Source organism: Gadus macrocephalus, chromosome 1, assembly GCF_031168955.1.
Source record: "Gadus macrocephalus chromosome 1, ASM3116895v1".
Lineage (NCBI taxonomy): Eukaryota > Metazoa > Chordata > Actinopteri > Gadiformes > Gadidae > Gadus > Gadus macrocephalus.
This window is the reverse complement of record NC_082382.1, coordinates 9,509,436-9,530,295: the sequence shown is the minus strand read 5'-3', so window position 1 is coordinate 9,530,295 and position 20,860 is coordinate 9,509,436. Positions and strand designations below refer to the sequence as shown.

The 20,860-nt window shown below is 43.6% G+C and overlaps 2 protein-coding genes and 1 long non-coding RNA gene across 3 annotated transcripts; 1 reads left to right on the top strand and 2 right to left on the bottom strand.

Moving 5' to 3' along the window:
- Positions 1-3,720: 3,720 nt before the first annotated feature.
- zgc:56699 (uncharacterized protein LOC405758 homolog) lies at positions 3,721-7,601 on the top strand. The gene is made up of 6 exons (XM_060048331.1): positions 3,721-3,911; positions 5,243-5,349; positions 5,433-5,559; positions 5,749-5,832; positions 6,394-6,451; positions 6,528-7,601. Exons 1-6 carry the CDS (start codon positions 3,827-3,829, stop codon positions 6,622-6,624), a joined length of 558 nt encoding a protein of 185 aa, XP_059904314.1. The 5' UTR covers positions 3,721-3,826; the 3' UTR covers positions 6,625-7,601.
- Positions 7,602-10,188: 2,587 nt separating this feature from the next.
- On the bottom strand, positions 10,189-14,249 carry nr4a1 (nuclear receptor subfamily 4, group A, member 1). Its single transcript, XM_060048205.1, has 7 exons — positions 14,113-14,249; positions 12,842-13,788; positions 12,585-12,714; positions 12,215-12,378; positions 11,892-12,094; positions 11,594-11,772; positions 10,189-11,375 (listed from the first exon to the last, which is right to left on the bottom strand). The coding sequence occupies exons 2-7, from the start codon at positions 13,706-13,708 to the stop codon at positions 11,119-11,121; spliced, it is 1,800 nt and encodes a 599-aa protein (XP_059904188.1). The 5' UTR covers positions 13,709-13,788; positions 14,113-14,249; the 3' UTR covers positions 10,189-11,118.
- Positions 14,250-16,635: 2,386 nt separating this feature from the next.
- On the bottom strand, positions 16,636-18,100 carry LOC132464308 (uncharacterized). Its single transcript, XR_009527230.1, has 2 exons — positions 17,359-18,100; positions 16,636-17,204 (listed from the first exon to the last, which is right to left on the bottom strand). It is a non-coding gene; the product is annotated as an uncharacterized LOC132464308 (long non-coding RNA).
- Between the last annotated feature and the right edge of the window lie 2,760 nt (positions 18,101-20,860).

The window sequence follows — 20,860 nt, the reverse complement described above, 5'->3', positions numbered from 1 at the left end:
GTCGAGGTCAATCTGGTAAGGAGAAATAAGTCTAGTTCCACCTAATAATAGTCATATGTCATATAAGAAAAATGGGCTAACTGCTCCAACTTTATTGGCCTATATTTCTCAAATGGAACTAAGTAAAACTAATTCTGTGCGATGATTTTATGTTTCGATTTTGGTGAATTTTTGATAATTTTTGTAGCCTGTGAATCTTTTTATCATGTTTAACTTTAATATGAAATTGTGGGGAAATGAAAAAAATTTAGGGTTTTATTAATGCATCCGATTCTAGTGATTAATATTCTGAAAGAATTTTGAGTCCAGGTCAATCTGTTGAGGAGAAATAAATCTAAGTCATGATTGTTTACAATAGCGCCACCTTTGGGAGCAGTACCACGAATTTGGTTATGGGTAGGGGTTATTGTAACCATTCCTGCACATTTCTTCGCTGCTCAGTCCCCTAAATATAAGGAAAGTAATAATAAGAGAAACTAAGACTATAAGTGGTTATAATGGCGCGTTTGCACTGCAGGGTGCGGTACGGTACGGTTTGGTTCGCATAGGTGCAGTACGGATTGCGTTTCCACCGCCAAAAGTAGGCGTGACCCGGACTGAGCCGTACTCGCTTTTCCCTCGTCTTCAGTACTCCTCCGTTGGGGTACTGAGGCGCCTGAAAGGGTGCCGGAAAATTCGAGCTACACAACCCCTCCGCATATTGGTCGACAGAATCGTCACTTCCGGGCGACGTGGGGATAAAAACAAACAAACAGTAGCCTCGAGGTATTATTCTTTACAATGAACATGTCGCGTAAAACGCTTGCTTGGGCGAACAAGGAGGTGGAGACGTTCCTCCGCATTCTTGGGGAGGTAGCTCTTGGTTTAATGTGTCGCGTTCAACTTTTCCATTGTTTTTATTGAGCAGGCTACACTGTGTCGCGCTGCTATGATGTCACAATGTTTACGTAGCTGCCGCGGCGATCGACATCCGGCCTACCATAAAGGGTACTGTCGGCGGTGGAAACGCGACCTCGGAACTGAGCTGGGCTATACCGCCCCCTCCCTACCGGACTGAGGCGAACCGAACCGTACCGCACCCTGCAGTGGAAACGCGGCATTAGTAATAAATAAAGTTGCAAGAAAACATGAAGGGGTCCTACAGTATGACCGTATGACTGTATGAGCGACAGTATGACTATCACCGTATGACTCTATGAGCGACAGTATGACTGTATGACCGACAGTATGACCGTATGAGTGACTGTATGACTGTATGAGCGACAGTATGACCGTATGACTGTATGAGCGACAGTATGACCGTATGACTATGAGCGACAGTATGACTGTATGAGCGACAGAATGACCGTATGACTGTACGACCGACAGTATGACCGTATGAGCGACAGTATTATGACCGTATAACCGACAGTATGACCGTTTGACTGTATGACTGACAGTATAACCAACAGTATGACCGTATGAGCGACAGTATGACCGAATGACCGCATGAGCGACTGTATGACCGTATGAGCGACAGTATGACCGTATGACTGTATGAGCGACAGTATGACCGTGTGAGCGACAGTGACCGTATGAGCGACGGTATGACCGTGTGACCGTATGAGCGACAGTATGACCGTTTGACTGTATGAGTGACAGTATGACCGTATACCCGACAGTATGACCGTATGCCCGACAGTATGACAGTATAACCGACAGTATGACCGTATGAGCAACATTGTGACCAACAGTATGACTGTATGACTGACAGCATGACTGTAGGACAAACAGATCCATTGAGGATCTGTTGGATTCATACTCGGTCTTGCATCATTCCAGTCAGCTGCTGCCGTTGACTGGAATGTACTGCAAAAACACCTCAAACTGGTCAAATTAATTTCCATCCCGGCCTTCAAAGATACCATCTCATACCTTCTAACAGATTCCTGCAAATGCTTCCCCTCCATCTAACCTTCCTCTCAGTCTCCTGTCTCATATGTACGCCCGTATCCGCTGATATGTTTTTTGTTTTTTTATGTATGTTTTTTCACAATTGTTACTTGGTAATAAGTTTATTCTTGCTATTCTGCCTTGTTTATGTTTGTCTGAGTAGCTGTATGTTAACCCTGCAGATCCCTGTTGCTGCATTGTTGTACGTCTGTACAGCTATGTTTGTGTGCTGTTGCCTCTCCAGCCCATCCTTTCTCACTGCCCCCCCCCCCCCCCCCCCCCTTATGAAGCTTGAGCTTTTTGTCAGGCCATCACTGTAAATAAGAACTTGTTCTTAAAGATCTGCCTGGTTAAATAAAGGTAAAATAAAATAATAAAATAAACAGAACGACTGTATGACTATGACCGTATGACTGACAGTATGATTGTATTAGCGACAGTCTGACTGTATGACCAGCAGTCTGACCGACAGTACGACAGTAGCCTATGACCGTATGGTCGACACTCGACAGTATGACTGTAGACTGCCATGGGCAGATTAGAGAATGTTTTGAGAAATATAAGTCTTCCGTATACGTGGAGGTATGGTGAGCTTGGTCGGTATGGTAATATGGCATTGGTCAGCCTGAAAAATTGGTTCATTTGGGAATCCGCTGTCCATTCTATAATAAGTCCATATGGTTTCAATAGAGAGAAAGTAATTATTTTCTGGTCCCAGTCGTTATATGCCCCGGATTACATATATTTTATTTGTGGATTTAAATGATAATTTTTCATGCCAAGAGTTTGACCATTTATTGTGCAATTGTTCAGTTAAATGCTGTAGAGAAAACACAATGAGAAAGACTACTCGTCTCGTATGTGACTCACGCTCCCTGCGACTGGCGTGGGCAAGACCGACAATCTCGGCATAACTGAAATTCTCCACATGCCCCAATTTATAATGGTTTTCACGTATTTCGATGCTTTTATCCGCCCCTTGGAATAAAGCGGTGAAGTGGACTAGTGAGATCTTCATGTCTGTACCGGAGTTCCAAGTGCGGTTTGTGACGTAAATCATTCGCGTCGAGAGCAGCGAAGAGCGTAGTTCACAAAGCGGCCTCACACAAAACCTTACATTATCAAACTTCTTCGCGAAATGTTTTAGTTTTCATGGCATGAAAAATGATTATTTAAATCCACAAACAAGATATCTGTAATCCAGAGCATATAAAGACTGGGACCAGAAAATAATTACTTTCTCTCCATTGAAACCCATTCATATTTTTCGATCTCATAGGTCCCATGGGCTCTACCGGAAAGGGCGTGACTTCGCCACTCTACGCTGCCAACAAATCTCTGAAAAGTCAGTTCAGAAGAAATACATTGCAATGTTGTAAATTTACACCTTTACAAGTTTTTAAAAATAAATATTCAGCCTTTCAAAAGTTATTTCTCAATGTATGAACACCTTAGCAGAATCCCAGTTAAAAGGTTTCAAAACGGGGAAACAAAGTAATACACTGTTAGAACAGTGCAAGATTTGAAACTCTGCAAATGCGCTGGTGAAAATTTGTAAACTTTGCAAATGTGTTTGTGAAAAAAATCTAGCTTTGAAAATGTGTTGGGGAAAATGATGAAGATAAAATAGAACACAAAATCATGTTTGCAGATAATTGCATTTTTTTTTCAGGCTGTAATCTCTTTTTTCAGTGTTGCAAAACCTATTCTACAAAGTGTTGAGTTTTCAAACACAGACTTACAAGCCTTTGAAACTTTTATTTTCAGGTTGGAATTATGACAGGATACGGGCTCCACACTTCCGGTCAACTGCCATGATCTGCCATTGTCCTCACGTGTCAGAGTGTTCGAGTGCTTCTCCCGTGTCTCTCCAGTGTTTTAATTGTTAAAAAATATGTCGACTTCAACCACCTATTTTGGAAGCATCGCAAGTCCAAGGGCTCCGAAAAATGTTGAGCCCTACGCCAACGAAGAGATGGGTATGTGTAACTATTTCAACTGTGTTTGTGTTTTTAGTGTATTAGGAGATTTGTAATCTTGTTTTGAGGACAATTAATCGTAATGCGAAAGCCGTAATGCCAAAGACATAACTTTTCCCGAATTGTTTACATCAAGCCCTTCATACGACGGAGTATTAACGACGAAGTGTTAGGGCCACACATGAAGAAAGAAAAATATTTTTGCCGTGACGAGATTAAAGCCGACACGTCGACTAGTAACACGTGTGTTCAGGTCCTCCCTGAACAGACGAAGTTTTCCGCACAACCTTTTCAGCGTCCTTACACTAATCACCACACTGTGGTTCTGCGCTAAAACAGCGTGGTTCTCTTTATTGTTAAACCCGATTCTGAAATACAATTTTACCAAATTTTCGACACAAGCCATTGGATTCTATACGACGGAGTATTAGGGCCACACGTGAAGAAAAAATATATTTTTGCCGTGACGAGTTTAAAATCGACACGTCGACCTTAAAGTCAACATGTCGACATTAAACTCGAAATGTCGAGAATAAAGTTGAAATGTCATGTCGACTTTAATCTCGACGTGTCGACTTTAAAATCGAAATGTCGAGAATAGAGTTGAAACATCATATCGACTTTAATCTCGACGTGTCCATTTTCCGTTCCTCTGTCAGCACGCAGACGCTCCGGGCATCCTCCCTAGCGTGCAGCGTAGTAGTGCGGCATTGCCATCAGTGGTTGCATTGACGGTTTTAGTCGCTATATTGTTTGGATGGAGGCCCACACCACAAACAATGACCCCAGGGTTATTGTCGACTACTTCGTGTCATCCGCTGCACGCTTGGGAGGATGCCCGGAGCGTCTGCGTGCTGACAGAGGAACGGAAAATGGACCCGTCCAGATTAAAGTCGATATGATGTTTCAACTTTATTCTCGACATTTCGAGTTTAATGTCGACATGTTGACTTTATAGTCGACGTGTCGATTTTAATCTCGTCACGGCAAAAATATTTTGGCCCAATACTCGTCGTAGTAGGCTACTCAGTGCAGGCCCTGGGGAGCGGTTGCTATCTCTCCCAACTAATTTCAACTGTATTCTCGACATTTCGAGTTTTCGACAAAATATTTCAACTTTATTCTCGACATTTCGACTTTAATCTCGTCACGGCAAAAATATTATTTTTCTTCATGTGTGGCCCTAATACTCGGTCGTACCTTCACGATCTTTTTGGATCTTTGTACGCATTCAATTTCTTGTGTAAATAGCTCAGCACTACCACTAGATGGCGTAGGTTTTACCTTCCTTGTCCATTCAATGGCTTGTTTGCTTGCTTTTCTTTTTGTAGAAGAGAAAGAGGACTGTGACGCGGTCAAACTTCTGCAATGTCCTTTTGACCAAAACCATCAGATCCGTGCCTGCCGCTTCCCTTACCACCTTATCAAATGCAGAAAGGTATCCTCAAGGAATAAAATAGGAGAACTATCAGACAGGTTTTCCTAGGGTTGTTTGTCCATGTACATTTCTCACTCTTGCAGAATCATCCCAAACTGGCAAGGGACTTGAAAACGTGCCCGTATAACGCTCGACATCTGTTTCCGGTTCATGAGATGAGTCTCCACACTGCCACCTGTGAGGACCGGAAGTCCGTCTGCTTGGATGAATGTAAGTCAGGTTGTGGGATTTCCACCTGGATTACATTTAGAGCATTTAGCAGATTCCTTTATCCAAAGCGATTTACAATAGGGCCATTATTTTTTCCAGATGAAGTTGAAACAATAAGAAACCTGCACATTTCTCACTTTGATGCAAATCTTGATGAGGGGCTTTATTTGTAAACCGTTTGGTTCACAGCGTCTAATGCAGAGGTGCAGCGGAAATGGCAGGTCCCTGTTAGCACATGGACCAACCCCCAAACCGACGAGGATTGGGAATCAGGTTACAATCAAATTAATCTCAAACCTTGCACCTTAGGTCTGAGTGTTTAGGCTTGCTCTACGTCATTGATTAGTGTATGTCTACATACTGTAAGGGTCACTTTTTATTGGGTCACCAATGGGATCCAAATACTGTTGGGCTCTCCTTTTTTAATCCAAGGAACATTGGGTTCACTCTGCAGAAAGGGTCACTTTTTTTAATTCAAGGTGCCGATACTGGTATCTTGGATCACGTGACGATATCATTGGAAAAAAGGGACTTGTAGAGCTGCCACAATTTAGTTTTTCATGACCAGAAGGGACCACCCCGCTTGTTTATAATGTGTACAAATGTTGGCAGAGAGAATATGACCACATGATATTTTGTGGAGCGGTTATCGTCATTTTTTTAAATGATCAGGTCCTCCACAAACTGTAATCCTTTTGATGGAAATGCATCTTCAGGGCTGGCACTGACACGTTCCCATCTTAATTAATTAAATGGCTGAATGTGGATTTTGTGTGGCCTGGACTTGTGATGATGGAACATTATTTTGATTCTGCCCCGCTTTGCCTCTTGCAGAAGCCGACGATGCTGCCGTTCCCTTTGTGTGGGGGACCGCCTCGACCTCCTTCTTACAGTAAGTGGCTCACTTCCCCATTCCATTTCAAATGGCATTCTTACTCATTCAAGGCTACTGTATTTTGTTTTTACAGACCAGAGGTGACGGATGGATTGATCTACGAGCACAACCTTAGCGCGGGGTTGAGAGCTCCGAGGACTCTCCCCTGGCCCGTTGATGTAGACCAATAGATAAATCCAAACCAAATTTTGGCCATTCTGCATGTTATTATCTATTTGTATCTTTTTCTCTCTCTCTATATATATATATGCATGCGTTCCTTCCTTCATTGTAAAATTAGGTGTGAGTATTTTTTGCCGTTCAGCTTGTAACTGCTAATCACAATCACACCTGGTGGTATAATATGTCACCCTTTAATGTTTGTATAATGCATTGGATAAATGTCTTAAAAGGAATTTAAAATTTGACCCCCTCTTTATTAGTTTGCCTGCGGTCTTTGCTAAAGAACAGAAGGCCCACCAATTCCTTTTCTCAAGGAATGCTGTTTTTTCATGTACTAAGCAGTGGAACCTCATGCTATTTTAGTATTGAAGGAAAACCGTTTGCTGTGCACCACTTGGGGGCAGTGTTTATTGTTTTTGTTAGTTTCCAGTGCAGTTACCAAGGTCAATGTCAGTGGGGTTTTGATTAATTTCAACAAAGGTTTTAAGATCCAACTTGGTGACATGAATCTGGGACGTATCTTGCCAACTTTTTTTGAGTTCTGAAAGATGACGCCTTATAACATGGCAACACGTCTTCCCTCACTACCATAGATTTCACGTGATTAAATTGTATTGAGTTTAAGTGGACTTAATCTGATTTAAGCTTGGTGGCCATAACCCATCTAAGGCAAATTGTTTGCTTATGGTCCAATGTTTTGATGGCCCAATTTTACACACACGTATCTGTAAAAACGATAATTATTTGCCAACTATAGTTTGTTTTAGGAAGTTGTTATTTTAATTATTTATGATGTACGTTTAATATACATTATACCATAGGTCTACATCACCAAGACAGGACTGTTCTATGGAGTCCATTTTCTGATTTTATCATTCTTGGTGAAATAAATGTATGCATTTTCAAATAAAGAAATCTCAAGTTAAATATATTGATGCATATTTTAATGTCCTCGCGCATGCAAATAAAAATACATAATGCACAATCAATTCGTGTTAGTTATGCTAACTTAAAAGATAAGTTAGGCCTACATTTAGCAACAACTGCAGGGACTTTGTGTGCTGTGTTGTGATCCGTGGTAAGGCTCCCTGTCACGCTGGTAGTGAGACACACCGCCAGCTCCAGGAAGGCATTCTGAGGCCCTTTGCCTGAATGAAACCAAAGCTTCCTGTCACTTGTATAATTGTAACATATTCTCACAGCCATTGATGCCAAGCAGACATTTTGGGTGCTGTGGCGATCTCTCAGATGATAGTCACCTGTTATCGCATTTTATTAGGTTTCAGCAATCGTCCATCAATAAAGATGTATTTATATTAAATGTAAGTTGAACTCCTTGCAGGAATCCACACCCGAACCGCTATTCTTGTCTCAGATTGAATGGATACACTTCAAACGCATTCTGATCTGACCTCAGCCTACAAAACTTTTGTAATCAGAGTGACGGTGACTTTATCCGGTTACTCTATCTGTATCTCAGTGTAATAAGTTGCTATGTCCTCCGTCTCTATAGCTCAGTGTTTGGCCCAAGGCCACCGGATTATTCTTGTGGCCCTACCCCCAAACTGAACCCAGGTCCCCTGTCTGTTGAGGGGTCCCCTGGCTGTGGCAGGGTTCCCTGTTTGTGGTAGGGTACCCTGTCTGTTGTGGGGTACCCCATCAATCACTGTTGCACAGAGGTACAGTTATCTCCCATCTGAACTACAGAATATGGTGTTGTCAGTAGCCATTACGACCCATATGGGTGTTAACTGGTACTAGAAATATGCATTTCATTTTCATAATCTAAATTGAGTGAACTGATGTGTTCAGTTTATTCGTTCCCGAATGATGCGTTGCTTTAAAGGAGGCATATTATGGTGTTTTCCCAACAAGTTAACATAGTTTATAAGTTCCAGAAAACATGTTATTCCCCATTTCCCCTCTGATTCAGTCCCTTCAGAATGCGCTGTTTCTGGTGTCTGTAGCTTTATTGCAAATGAGCTGCTGCCGATTGAGCTGTCAGAGTGAACCACACAATGGAGCGGAAGTGATTGTTGCCGTTTTCTGACTCCCAGATCCCTATATATATAACATAATAATATATATGTATTTATATAATATATCTAATATCACGGCCAGAAGATATTTACGCCTTGGATGATATTATGAATCATAAAGCCTACGTCTGACGTCTGGTACTCCCACAACAAGTAAAGACTCGTAGTGGGGGTTATCTCGGCCATGGTTGAGAAGAATTGGGGGAAAGGAACTTTGGCCTGGACTCTCTGAAGTCCATATTGAACCGCGACATGGAGGAGAAAGGGATTGCACTCCCGGAGCTGAGCTGCCGGACTGCCGCCGAGCTCCCCCCGCCGGAGCAGCTCGCCAGAAAATGTTATCAAAACGTATTTTAATGCCGAAATTGTCGTTAAATGTTACATTTTCCACAGAGTTCAGGCAGCTGCTTTCTTTGACCAGTCGATAGGGGGCGCTCTACATGAAACGCTCATATAGGTTGTTTTGGGTGATATTGATGAACAATTTTGTCTTTTAGTTTAAATAACTAGCTGCTCGTACAGTATGTAATCAATTAACAGGGATTGTAAGTCTATACTTGAAGTTAAAGCTATAATAAGATATAATGTGTTGTCACTAGGCTGGTACGCGTTGTATCAGTTTAGATACAAAACATATCATACTTTTCACCTCTTCACTTAATATTTACACATATCCTTTTACAAGGATCTTTTTAAATATCACGATGAGTAAACAAATAAATCAGTCCACTCAAAAAGTGGTATTCAAGCCAAAATCTAGGAATGTATTATTTCCTTGAATTGTTGTATTATATCCATAATAAAGGTTTACCTGTGCAGACAAAATATTGCTTTTAAATGTAGTTAGTAATTAGTTAACGCATATCTCTATTTGTAGCATGAATACAATATTTTTTATCCTCAAAGTCCATGTAGGCCTACATCATAAACACACCTGCTTTATAATCATAAACAAATACTGAATTGGGGGATAGATGATCAGTTTCAGAAGAAAAATGGCTCCCATAGAAATAACCAGTCTCCATGTCAGCATGTGCACCTGTTTGTACAATCTATAAATACTCTTTTACAGCCTTGACTTATAGAGCCCTCCTTATAATGTTCACGCAGTGTGAGATTTGCTGCTTGCATTTTGTCATACACCAGCGCGTGATGGGGGAATACAATACAATGACGAAGTAGTCTGTGTTACATGAGACTGCAAAGGGAATTCCATAGGCGTCTAAAAAGAGTGCAGTGCATAGCTGGATGGTAGTGGCAGGGGGGGCTGGAGGAGTGAATAGTGTGGTCTCACATGAGGCCATCTATGTTGGGTATTACGTCCAACAACTCAACAGTCCATGGATCAGGCTTCTTTGGTATACTTTTGGTCTGGAAACACCACAATGATGATGAACACTACTTAATGAATTACTACTAGTGCCGAAATACATAAAGCAATAAAAGTGTATTATTTCAAACTGTTTCAATCCGGCCATATTGTATGCGCTTGCGCATGTCACGTGTTCATAAATAAAATATATACTAACAGTACCAAGTTAAGTAAAATTATTTATTTATTCTAAAATACAAATGTAACATAACATGTCTCTAGAATGTACAAATAAAATGCCCAAGACAAAGTTGAATCAAAACATAACAGCAATGTGCACTGCTAACAGATATAGCCTTCCAATTTTAAATGGAGGACTGTGCGTAAGACTTTATATTCAAAACTGTATGCATAGCTGCTTCTTGAAAACCTGTCAAACGTTTGCATCATGTACTACTGATGACTGCCAATAGAGTACCATCCTGATTTCTTAATCACCACTCAACAAACATTTCTCGTCATAAACTTGGCTCACAAAAAGAGCCCTTGTCGGCAAGGGCCGCTTCGCCAGGGTGTTTACCAGAGAATCTAAACCACCTTTCCCAAATAGAAAACAGCTGAGTCATGTGCTCCTCATAATGTCCGTACCCAGAGTCCCAGTAAAGCTGGGAGAACCTTGTGTTCAGACACCTTAGAGAGAATGGAGCAGTACATATGTATTTCTATCTGTTGTACTATAAACTCGTAACAGTTAAGCTTATTTCTCCCTTTCCAGCTTCCACTCCTATCACTTTGTGCTGCAAACGTAAATGCTCTCCCTTTGGTCCACATGGGGGTCAGTCTGCCGCTACAACTTGACAACTGCAGCATTTATCAGTAATAATTATATCTGAAAACATATCATTTTGTGTCTTTGACAATTTTACCCATGAGACAGCATTTTTTAAATGTGCATGCACCAATTGTATGTTGCACACGTGTTCATGGGATTGAAAAGAACAAAAATGTTTAACACAGATATTTATGACCCAAATAGACCATCTCCATGTGTGCTAAATAGGTCCAGTTTCTTTTTCTTCCTCTCGATTGTCAAATTTGGAAGGAAATCACAGCCTAGCAGACGGTAAGGTTTTTCGGCACAGAACAATTTTTCAAAACGGAAAGGTTTCCATGAAGATCTTTTCCACTAGAGGCGGTGGTGCCACGAGATTTTCTAGCTTGAGGTAGAAAATGCGCTGGAGGCCCTGCGTGCACAGAGTCCGAAGCTCTGGAAGCTTGCCAAGGAGCCTCGACAAGAAGTTGGGCGGGAATGAATCAGAGGTGCAGGCAGAGACGTGATCCCTCAGGCAGGCGATCAGCTGATTCTGCAAGCCCTCCACGCGCGACGGCTCCTTCAGGCCGTGCCGGTCTGTCGAGAGGGAAGAACGAGTGGTGTGCCCGTGAGCTCATGTTCACATTCAACGCACGGTCCGATCACTGTCTAAAACATGAGCAATGTTAAAGAAGATTCTACAGTAAACCCCATTGTCGCTGATGAAGGCTAATATAACACGATCTATCAGATTGAAGGCTAATGCATGATAGGATCTCTACTTGATCATCTATAATGATAGTCCAAAAGCTTACCACTTATTATAACCAACGTCGTAAGGCAGGAGAAGGAGGAAACGTCCAGATTCATGCGATGGAGGCTTTGAGAAAACCCCAAGATGGAGTCAATCCAATCCCCAAATCCTGCTACACACTGTTTCTTGTGCAGCACACGGCCATTGCAGAAGACAAGTTCTTCGGTGTCTGGGTTAGATCTGTCAACCAAAAGATCCAAAGATCAGCATTCATTTATTAATGACGACGCATTCAATAATTAAAGATATAGATGAATGTTAAACGTTAGATTTCCAATTGCACATCACAGCCCACCCACCGGTAGGCCAGCCGTAGGATGAAGAGCTCGACGAAGGCCGACTCCAGCAGCAGCTCCCGGTCCTCGGGGCAGAAGGCAGAGAAGCCCGGGATGGTCTCCGCCCACCTCCTGATGACCTCCATGGACGCCGTCAGCAGCTCATAGAACTGTCGGATGTCACTAGCATCTTCCTTCTGGGATTGAGTGACTACCTCGTCCTGGTACTAATGGAACAGACACGGGAGGATCGGTCAGTATATGTGAAAGTGCACGCAAACACACACACACACATATCATGAAATGTATTTGACCTATGTTGAGTAAGAATATACTGTTCTTCTCACCTTGGAGTAATCCAGGTTTCCGATGCCTGGATTTGAGTCTACGTGTGCTTTGACAAGAGAAGCAATCATTTTAACCGGAGCTTCAGTGTTTGAGACGTCCAATGTGGCTTTAGGCTTCGAAGGCAGTCTGCCTCTTCGTCCTTTAAGGCTGTCTGTTCTCACCACTGAGAAAACAGAGACATTAAAAGTTACACTTAAAAGTTCAGAACTTTTAACATTTAAAAGAACTACTTTCCTACTTAATGTCCCAATTATCACAAATTGATTTGTAATGCAATCCCCAGCCACCACAGGTACACAGTTACATCTATGCACAGCCACCAGAATAATGAATGAATAGTGAAATGAAAGAGCAGAGATGGAAACATACCTTCTTTCACCATGCCAACCGCCAAGCATTTTTGGAAACGACAGAATTGGCAACGATTTCTCCGCCTCTTATCCACTGGACAGTCCTTGTTCGCCAGACAGACGTACTTGGAGTTCTTTTGTACAGTGCGCTGCATAAACAGATCCAAATGTTATTACCACTATTATTATTATGATTCAAATGAATAGGATTAATTTCTGAACATGCCCCATCCCGTTTTGAGCAGCAGTAGGCCAGTAATGTAAGGAGGCAGTTACCTTGAAGAAGCCCTTGCATCCCTCACAGGTGCGGACGCCGTAATGCTGGCAGGAGGCGTGGTCGCCGCACACGGCGCACTGCCCCTCATTCCCGCTGTTGCTTCCAGCCTTGTGCGACAGGTTGTCTTCCAGCGGGTCACTGCTCACTCCTAGGGGCCTGGGCTGCTGGTAGGCCATGGGCGGGTAGGGCAAGGCAGAAGGGTGCGGCTGCTGCTGCTGCTGCTGCTGCTGCTGCTGCTGCTGCCGCTGCTGCTGCCGCTGCTGCTGCTGCTGCTGCTGCTGCTGCTGGGTGAAGGACTCCTGCTCCCCTAACCGGGGCTGCAAGGCAGCAAAGCGCGACAGGTCCTCCGTTGCCTCCGGGCCGAAAGTGAAGTACAACGGGGCACAGTGGGGCGCTTGTGGTTCCTCGGCGGCCCAGTATCCAGGGGAGGGGGTGTAAGGACCGAAGGCCGAGGAATCCCAAGCTGAGGGGGGCTGTGCATACAGCCCCGGGGTGGAAGGCGACGGGACGGAGGCCGGGCTCCCGAAGTACTCTGAGCCCCCGGGGGAGGGGGCCTCGTCCAGGTAGCTCACCTCGAAGGAGCCGGGGTAGCAGCCGTACACCTGCAGGTCGTCCAGTCGGAAAGGGGACTCCTGGTCGGCGGGGGCCGCTGCGGGGGCGGCGGTGGTGATCTGGCATGAGTAGGCATCGAGGTCACCCGAGAAGGGCCCTGCCAGGAAGCCCAGTCCCGGTTGGGGTGGTGGGGAGGGATGGCACCTCATGTCCATGGACAGTCGGGAGCTGAAGTCCAAACTCTCAAACTCTGGGATGCAGAAGGAGTTGTCAGGGTAAGGCAGGGTGGCGTGCTGGGGGTGGACGCAGGTCATGGCTGGGTCAGAGAGATAGCCTGAAGTGTCTCCGGGGGGGGATCTCAGTTGACTCTCTTTGATTCGTCTTGGAGTACTTCCTGTCATTCAAAGGTGTGCATGTTAGAGATAGAAATATAACACTGACTAGTTAAAATATTCAAAATTATACTTGTTTTTTCATGCATTTTGCAGGCAGGTGTTTTGATTGGATGGATTGCTCTGTATTGAGCAGGTGTGAATGTCATTAACAACATAGACAATATCTGGTACAGGATATTGTTTACACCTGTGCATCAAAAGTTAACTGTGCGCTGATATTTTCATGTAAAAATCGTTTATATTTAAAATGATTGCATTAGTATGTGTGTGCATGCCAATATAATTATATAACTTTTAAATATAAACAATAATAAAGTTCTTACCTGTAATGTTGTTTCTCAGAGTTTGAAACAGTTTATAATCCAAAGAGAGAAGTTGTCCTCATCGCTGCTCTTTTGAAATGAGGTGCTATCCCTCTGTTCTGAACGCCCTAAGACATTTATAGACGGTATCAGTTGAGTTGTACCATTACGTCAGAAGGATGTTCCATACAAGGCGGCGCAGGGGTGGGGAGCTTTCCACAACGTGGCCAATCGTGTTGCGAGTTTAAAGAATACCCGCCTGATGACGCACTAGCGGGATTCCGATGACGCGCAGACTGCAAAGAACCGCAGCATTGTCTTCCCTCTACACACACACACACACACACACACACACACACACACACACACACACACACACACACACACACACACACACACACACACACACACACACACACACACACACACACACACACACACACACACACACACGCTAATAATTATGACTGAGGAGGCGTTACGGATGTTCAAGCGGAAGGAGGAGTTACTTTGCAATGTCGCTTAAAGTAGCAAATACATTAGGCTACTTTAGGCTATGTTTCGACATATAACACGAATACTTCCTGTCTGGCGAACTCATGCATTTACTGTGTAAATTACCATAAAATGACACAACTGTCACTCAATCATTTGTGTGCAACAGCTTTACAAGAAGTTTTGAAGTGTGTAATTTATCTGCTGTACTAAACCTTATTTGTGTACAATAAAAAAAACATGTTTATTATAAGGACGATGAATATTATTATATTATTGAAACAATGCATAATTATAACGATATTTTATAATAATACTTATAATTATTATTATTAATATTAATATGATTACCATTGTCAGTCAAATAAATGCAGGTTCCTAAAACGGCTATAAACCACCTTTTTAACTTACACATACGAAATCTCCTCTTCCCTACTGGCTCACGGGGAGCTGATATGAAGAAGAACTGAACCTCTGCACAGTGCACATGGAGGAAGTGGGCTTTGGTGTTTGCATATCAGCCATTCGAACGAAGCGGAACATGGTTTCACATTCGGTCACACAGAGTCAAATAACCAAATGAGATTGCCTTCTTGTTAAAAGGGACATTCTCTCTTATTGTGCGTGAGGTGCCCTCCTTCTTTGTTTAAACTTTATTCCACTGAGGGATGCATGTGATGTCACGGCACCCCTAGTGATGTCACACTTATACCGTGGGCCTACCCAGACAGCATATACCTTACCCCTACAACTTTATGTTCTGAAGTAGATCACAATCAGAATGCACATACCCCAAGTGTCTGTTTCGCTGTATTGCTAAATAATATATACATTATTTTGAGATCCACACGCATATTGTGAAGGTTAAAACAGAATTTACATATTTTCACAGGGCCTTTATGGCCTTCAGACTCCACCAAACCATCCTCTGTATCGCAAGTCTAGCCTCGAAGACGTACACCCAGCTCGGCGCGCTCTCACGCGAGCACGTACGCCAGAAAACCGCGGGTTCAAGCCCGCACGTTCCGTATTGCCTCACGTGTCTCCGTGTCGAGCTGCACCGCCACCTGTCCCTCGTCTATATTTGTGTGAACAGCTGTCTGCCGGTGGGCTGCTGCTGCTGCTCAGCGCGGACCATTCGTAGCGCGCGGTTCTGATCAGGAGGGGTGTGTTAGGATTCATTTAAAGGATTTATTAGGACTCATTCAAAGGCTTAGCCTGCCTTTAAAGTGCATGTGCACTTGCACTTTGCACTGCACGTAAACGTGCACTTTGCACTGCACGTGCACAATCGATCGCGCACGGCAAGCCTCTTAATGAATCCCTATTGTTGATAGAATAAAGTTGGTCGAGGAGGATTATTGGGACTGTACTTGTTGGCAAATTCTTAGCCAATTGGAACCGAGCCTCGTCCAAACTGATAGCGATCCAATGAAATCGTCGATATGTCAATCAGCTTCGTGCATTGTGTTCCATTGACGAGCCATTGCAATGTGACTGGTTGATCACAATGGGATCCATAACCGCCTAAAAAAGTTACGAAAATAGCTCTGGCGAACGTGACATTTATGATGCGGTTCTTTACAACTTCACAGAAGACTGGCGGACATTATGTGCACCCCGGTCAGCGCCCCTGTCCTTAGATCACGTTTCACTTTCATAGAACAAACTTGAAAGAGGAGACGACTGCTATTTTTTAAATGTCTTATACAAATCAGTCAGCTTTTAATTTATATGATTTGGGTTATTTTAGTCGGCAAAGGATTTTTATCATTGAAAGTTGAAGCCAGGCAGTTAAGGCTTCCGACGTTTAGTTTATCATAATATCTATATTTTTAATTTGTTATAGGAGTTTTGTAGATAGGGCAATATGTAAAGCGTCTTAGGTGTACCATATTAAGCGCTATATAAATTTCATTTATTATTATTATTATTAGGCTATAGCCTACGCATTTCAAGCGGGTCTTTTGCATTTGCATGTCTAGAGAGTCTAGACGTTCACTTAATTAGCTCAATCCCTAATCTTACTACACAATGAAACGCTAGACATCTCACAACAAATGGCTCACTTTATTGACTAAGAGATGTCAGGCATTTCCATTTACCAGAGTTCACTCGTGACTGCATCACATCACAGCCAGCAGAGTGAGGCCCCCTGCAGAGCGGACGCAGTTGCCCGCACGTGCGATGCCCCCAGACAGCAGCATTCCATTATATTCAGGAGGCTTTTTTTTTTTTTTGCCATGAGATATAAGCCTATAGATAACATACAGACAGATATAAGCCTATGGATAACATACAGAATCAATATAGCCTAAAAACTGTTGAGACAATTAGACATGTTTTGTAAAATAGTTCATTATTATGGCTCTCTTAAATTGTAAACTTCCTGCTTGAGATGAACTAAATACCCAGTGTTGCAGTTCGAGTGAGCGAGCTAAACCACACAACAATCAGAGTGAGCTCCATGACGTCTGTCCATCTGAGGTAAGGTAGAGATGCCTGCGGCTCCCAACAGGTACCCTTGTGTTGTGTGTTGCTTCCTCCCGCAATGTTTTCCTCAAATCCAGGTGAATGGACATCCAGGAGAAGTAGAGCAGGTCAGGTCACTGTTTAAGCTAACCACGATAGGAAAAGTCATATTTGAATAGAGTTGTGCTAAGCTATAGCTGCACATATTATCGCATATTATCACCATCATGAAGGCCTGTGAGGATTGAAATTCATACGCCTTTTACAACTACAAAAGTTAAGAACTGTGCATATCCTTACCTGTATCAATATCAGCCAAAAGGCTGTTCACACATTCACACTATTTTTTTGGCACTTATAAGAGCCTGATTTACTAGTGGCCATAGATAGAGCCACTAGTAAATCAGGGCTAGCTAGTGGCGGAATGGCTTGGACTGGGACTGGGGCCGGGACTAGGACTAGGGCTGGGGCTAACTGCTGGTTAGCCTAGCCTGGCCCTCGCTATCTGGCCCTAGCCCTAGCTCCGAGATCAGGAGGGGCTCCCGACATTTCAAGCAAATATCAACTAAACTAGTTTGCTCTGTATACCACCAGATGGCAGCATCGCAGCATATAAAACTAACCTGCTGACAAAACTACCAGCACAGGCGCTAATAAAACTGGCTACAAATTGTTCATGATTCTGTAGCAATGAAGACATTACGTTAATGAATGATCACAAGCACTATTAGGTCATATAACAAAGGTCACAAAGGTGCATTGGTTAGTTCAAGGTATGAAACTGATATCCTTGATGGAGTCATACTACTAAGCTATAATACAATACAACATCACGATATACACACACATACGCACACATACGCACACACACGCGCACACATACGCACACACACACACACACACACACACACACACACACACACACACACACACACACACTCTCTCTCTCTCTCTCTCTCTCTCTCTCTCTCTCTCTCTCTCTCTCTCTCTCTCTCTCTCTCTCTCTCTCTCTCTCTCTCTCTGTCTCTGTCTCTCTCTCTCTCTTTCACACACACACATATATATATATTAAGGGGTGCAATACATTACACTGGAAGAGGACCTTCTCACTATGCACATGTGGTCGACATATAATGCCCCACATCCGCCATTGGGGAATGGTGACGCTGGGCTTTGTCCCTCGGGGAACACACACTCTTTACTGTCATTGTAGTGAAGGTCACGAGAATGTCGCCTTTGAGACAACCCACTCACACATTCCTCCTCCATCCCTTGACCATAAACAGAGGGCCGCCCACACTGGGACGTGGGGTGCGTGTGTGAGACCCACACTTTGCGTCTTGAAGGACTGGTCTGCATGTTTATAGCATGGGAGAGTTATTCTTCACGGGAACAAAGAAGGACTATAATAAATCCTATATAGTTATCAGATGGGACATCATGTGATCAACACAGGAAATATATGGCTGAAAAATATTAATCATATATACATAATAATTTATGTATTTATATATATATATCTGCCGGGAGCATTATAATGGGATTGAGATTAACGGATTTGATACCAGGGAGATCAAAACACTGTATACATATAAAATGAATGCATTAAATCTTTGTTCTGAATGCTCGCTGAACTGAAAAGCGTTTAGAGCCAAGATGGCCGCTGGATGAAGAAGTCCTGTGGATGAACTCCACGGAACTGGGGGCCGGTGAGCAGCAGAGAAGGTGAGGGCCCCAGGGTTGGAAAGTGTTCTGATGGGCTGTTTTCCCAGAGGTCCCACAGGAACAGAGTCAGGAAGCATCATGAGAGGCCCAAATACTTGGTCAACTCAGGAAAGGTTAGCATTGGAGCTATTCCAACAACCTCTCTCTCTCTCTCTCTCTCTCTCTCTCTCTCTCTCTCTCTCTCTCTCTCTCTCTCTCTCTCTCTCTCTCTCTCTCTCTCTCTCTCTCTCTCTCTCTCTCTCTCTCTCTCTCTCTCTCTCTCTCTCTCTCTCTCTCTCTCTCTCTCTCTCTCTCTCTCTCTCTCTCTCTCTCTCTCTCTCTCTCTCTCTCTCTCTCTCTCTCTCTCTCTCTCTCTCTCTCTCTCTCTCGCTCTCGCTCTCGCTCTCTCTCTGGAAGGGCCCAGCAGTGGAGCTGCTTGTGGGCCGATCATGGCATGCTTGTGTTTTGATTCTCTTCCAGGTCTGGGACTCTGGCCATCGGTGACTCACACACATGTTGGCTCTCCGCTGTGTTTGGCCTCGCTTCTTTTTCTTATCCTTTTTTTTCTTCTCTTTCTCTTAGTGTTGGATGAATTTCCTCTTGTTTTTTCCAGATACAGCTCGCAGATGAAATAGCAGTGTGTTATTGTCTCAAAGTTTCCTGGACCGGCCCAAGGTCAAGGGCTGATGTTTAACAGCGAGTAGGGAACTGTATACACTGTCTATGTGTGTGTGTGTGTGTGTGTGTGTGTGTGTGTGTGTGTATTTGTGTGTGTGTGAGTGTGTGTGGTGTGAGAGAGAGAGAGAGAGAGAGAGAGAGAGAGAGAGAAAGAGAGATAGAGAGAGGGACGAAGAGAGGGAAAGGGACAGAGAGAAATACAGAGGCAAAGAGAGTAAGAGAGCTAGCGAGAGTGAGGGAGAGAGAAAGAGAGAGTGAGAGTGAGAGAGAGAGAGAGTTCCCCTCTGGTGTTAATTTTCAAAGATCAATGCCCAAGCTCAAACCGACTAGGGTATTGTGTTTAATGATGCCGGGGAACCATATGAAAGGAGGTCCCTGATACGTGCACTTTGCATTTCTTCACAACCACCTTACTCGAGATAACGTAGAGATCGTGAGATCCGAACGCAGTGGAAACACAGACAATGACACCAGAGCAGGATGCCTGTGTGAGACAGAGCTAAACCACACGTAGGCTTCCTCTTTTCCCTTCCTTTGCTGGTCTGTTTTCACGCTGGTTCAGCCCTTCAGAAGCCTTGACGTTGCTTGTCATCCCCGCTCTCTTTCTCATTCCAATACCTACGACATGCTTCAGAATCTCCCTGAAGTAGTTGACATTCTTTAAGATTATAGCGACCAATAATGTGATTATACCCCATGGCATCTTTCAATCAAACCTCCTCTGTGTGTGGAGAGGAGAGGGGCCGTACAACATGAGTGGTTTGAATAGTTTAAACTAATTACAGTACAGACCATGTGTGTGTATTATGAACTACACCGAATCAACCAGAACCCAAAGTCAGGCTGAAACTGGAGTCGTCAAGCCTCAAATAATAATATAGAACATAATGCTAATATAATATGAATAAGGTTTCAAAGGCGTTGTGTGGGTGCATTCTTTCTTCTGGTTCCCAGTAGATTTACATTTAGCAGACGCTTTTATCCAAAGCGACTTAAATCAGTTAATACACACATTGACGGAAGAGTCAACCATGCAAGGCAGCCAGCTCGTCAGGAGCAGTTAGGGTTAAGTGATCTTGCTCAGGGACACATCAACACTCAGCTAGGAGGAGCTGGGGATCGAACTAGCAACAAGACAACTGGTTACAAGACAACTGCTCTATCTCCTGAGCTAAGCCGACCCAGTACTCAGAGTGTGCGTTTGCAGTGCCATTGTCTAGTTTTCTTGGAACTCAGAACAGTATCTCGTCCTGCTGCCTCCTTTCTACTCTCCAGGGCCGAGTTCTTAGAAATGAAGAACGGTGAGTCCAAGACTCGCCTCATGTTGTCATATATGTGAGTAATCATGGTTTCATTGAGAATCAACTTCATCAGGCCACCCTGATGGGGTGTATATTGGTGGGGGCTTAGGAGAGCCCAC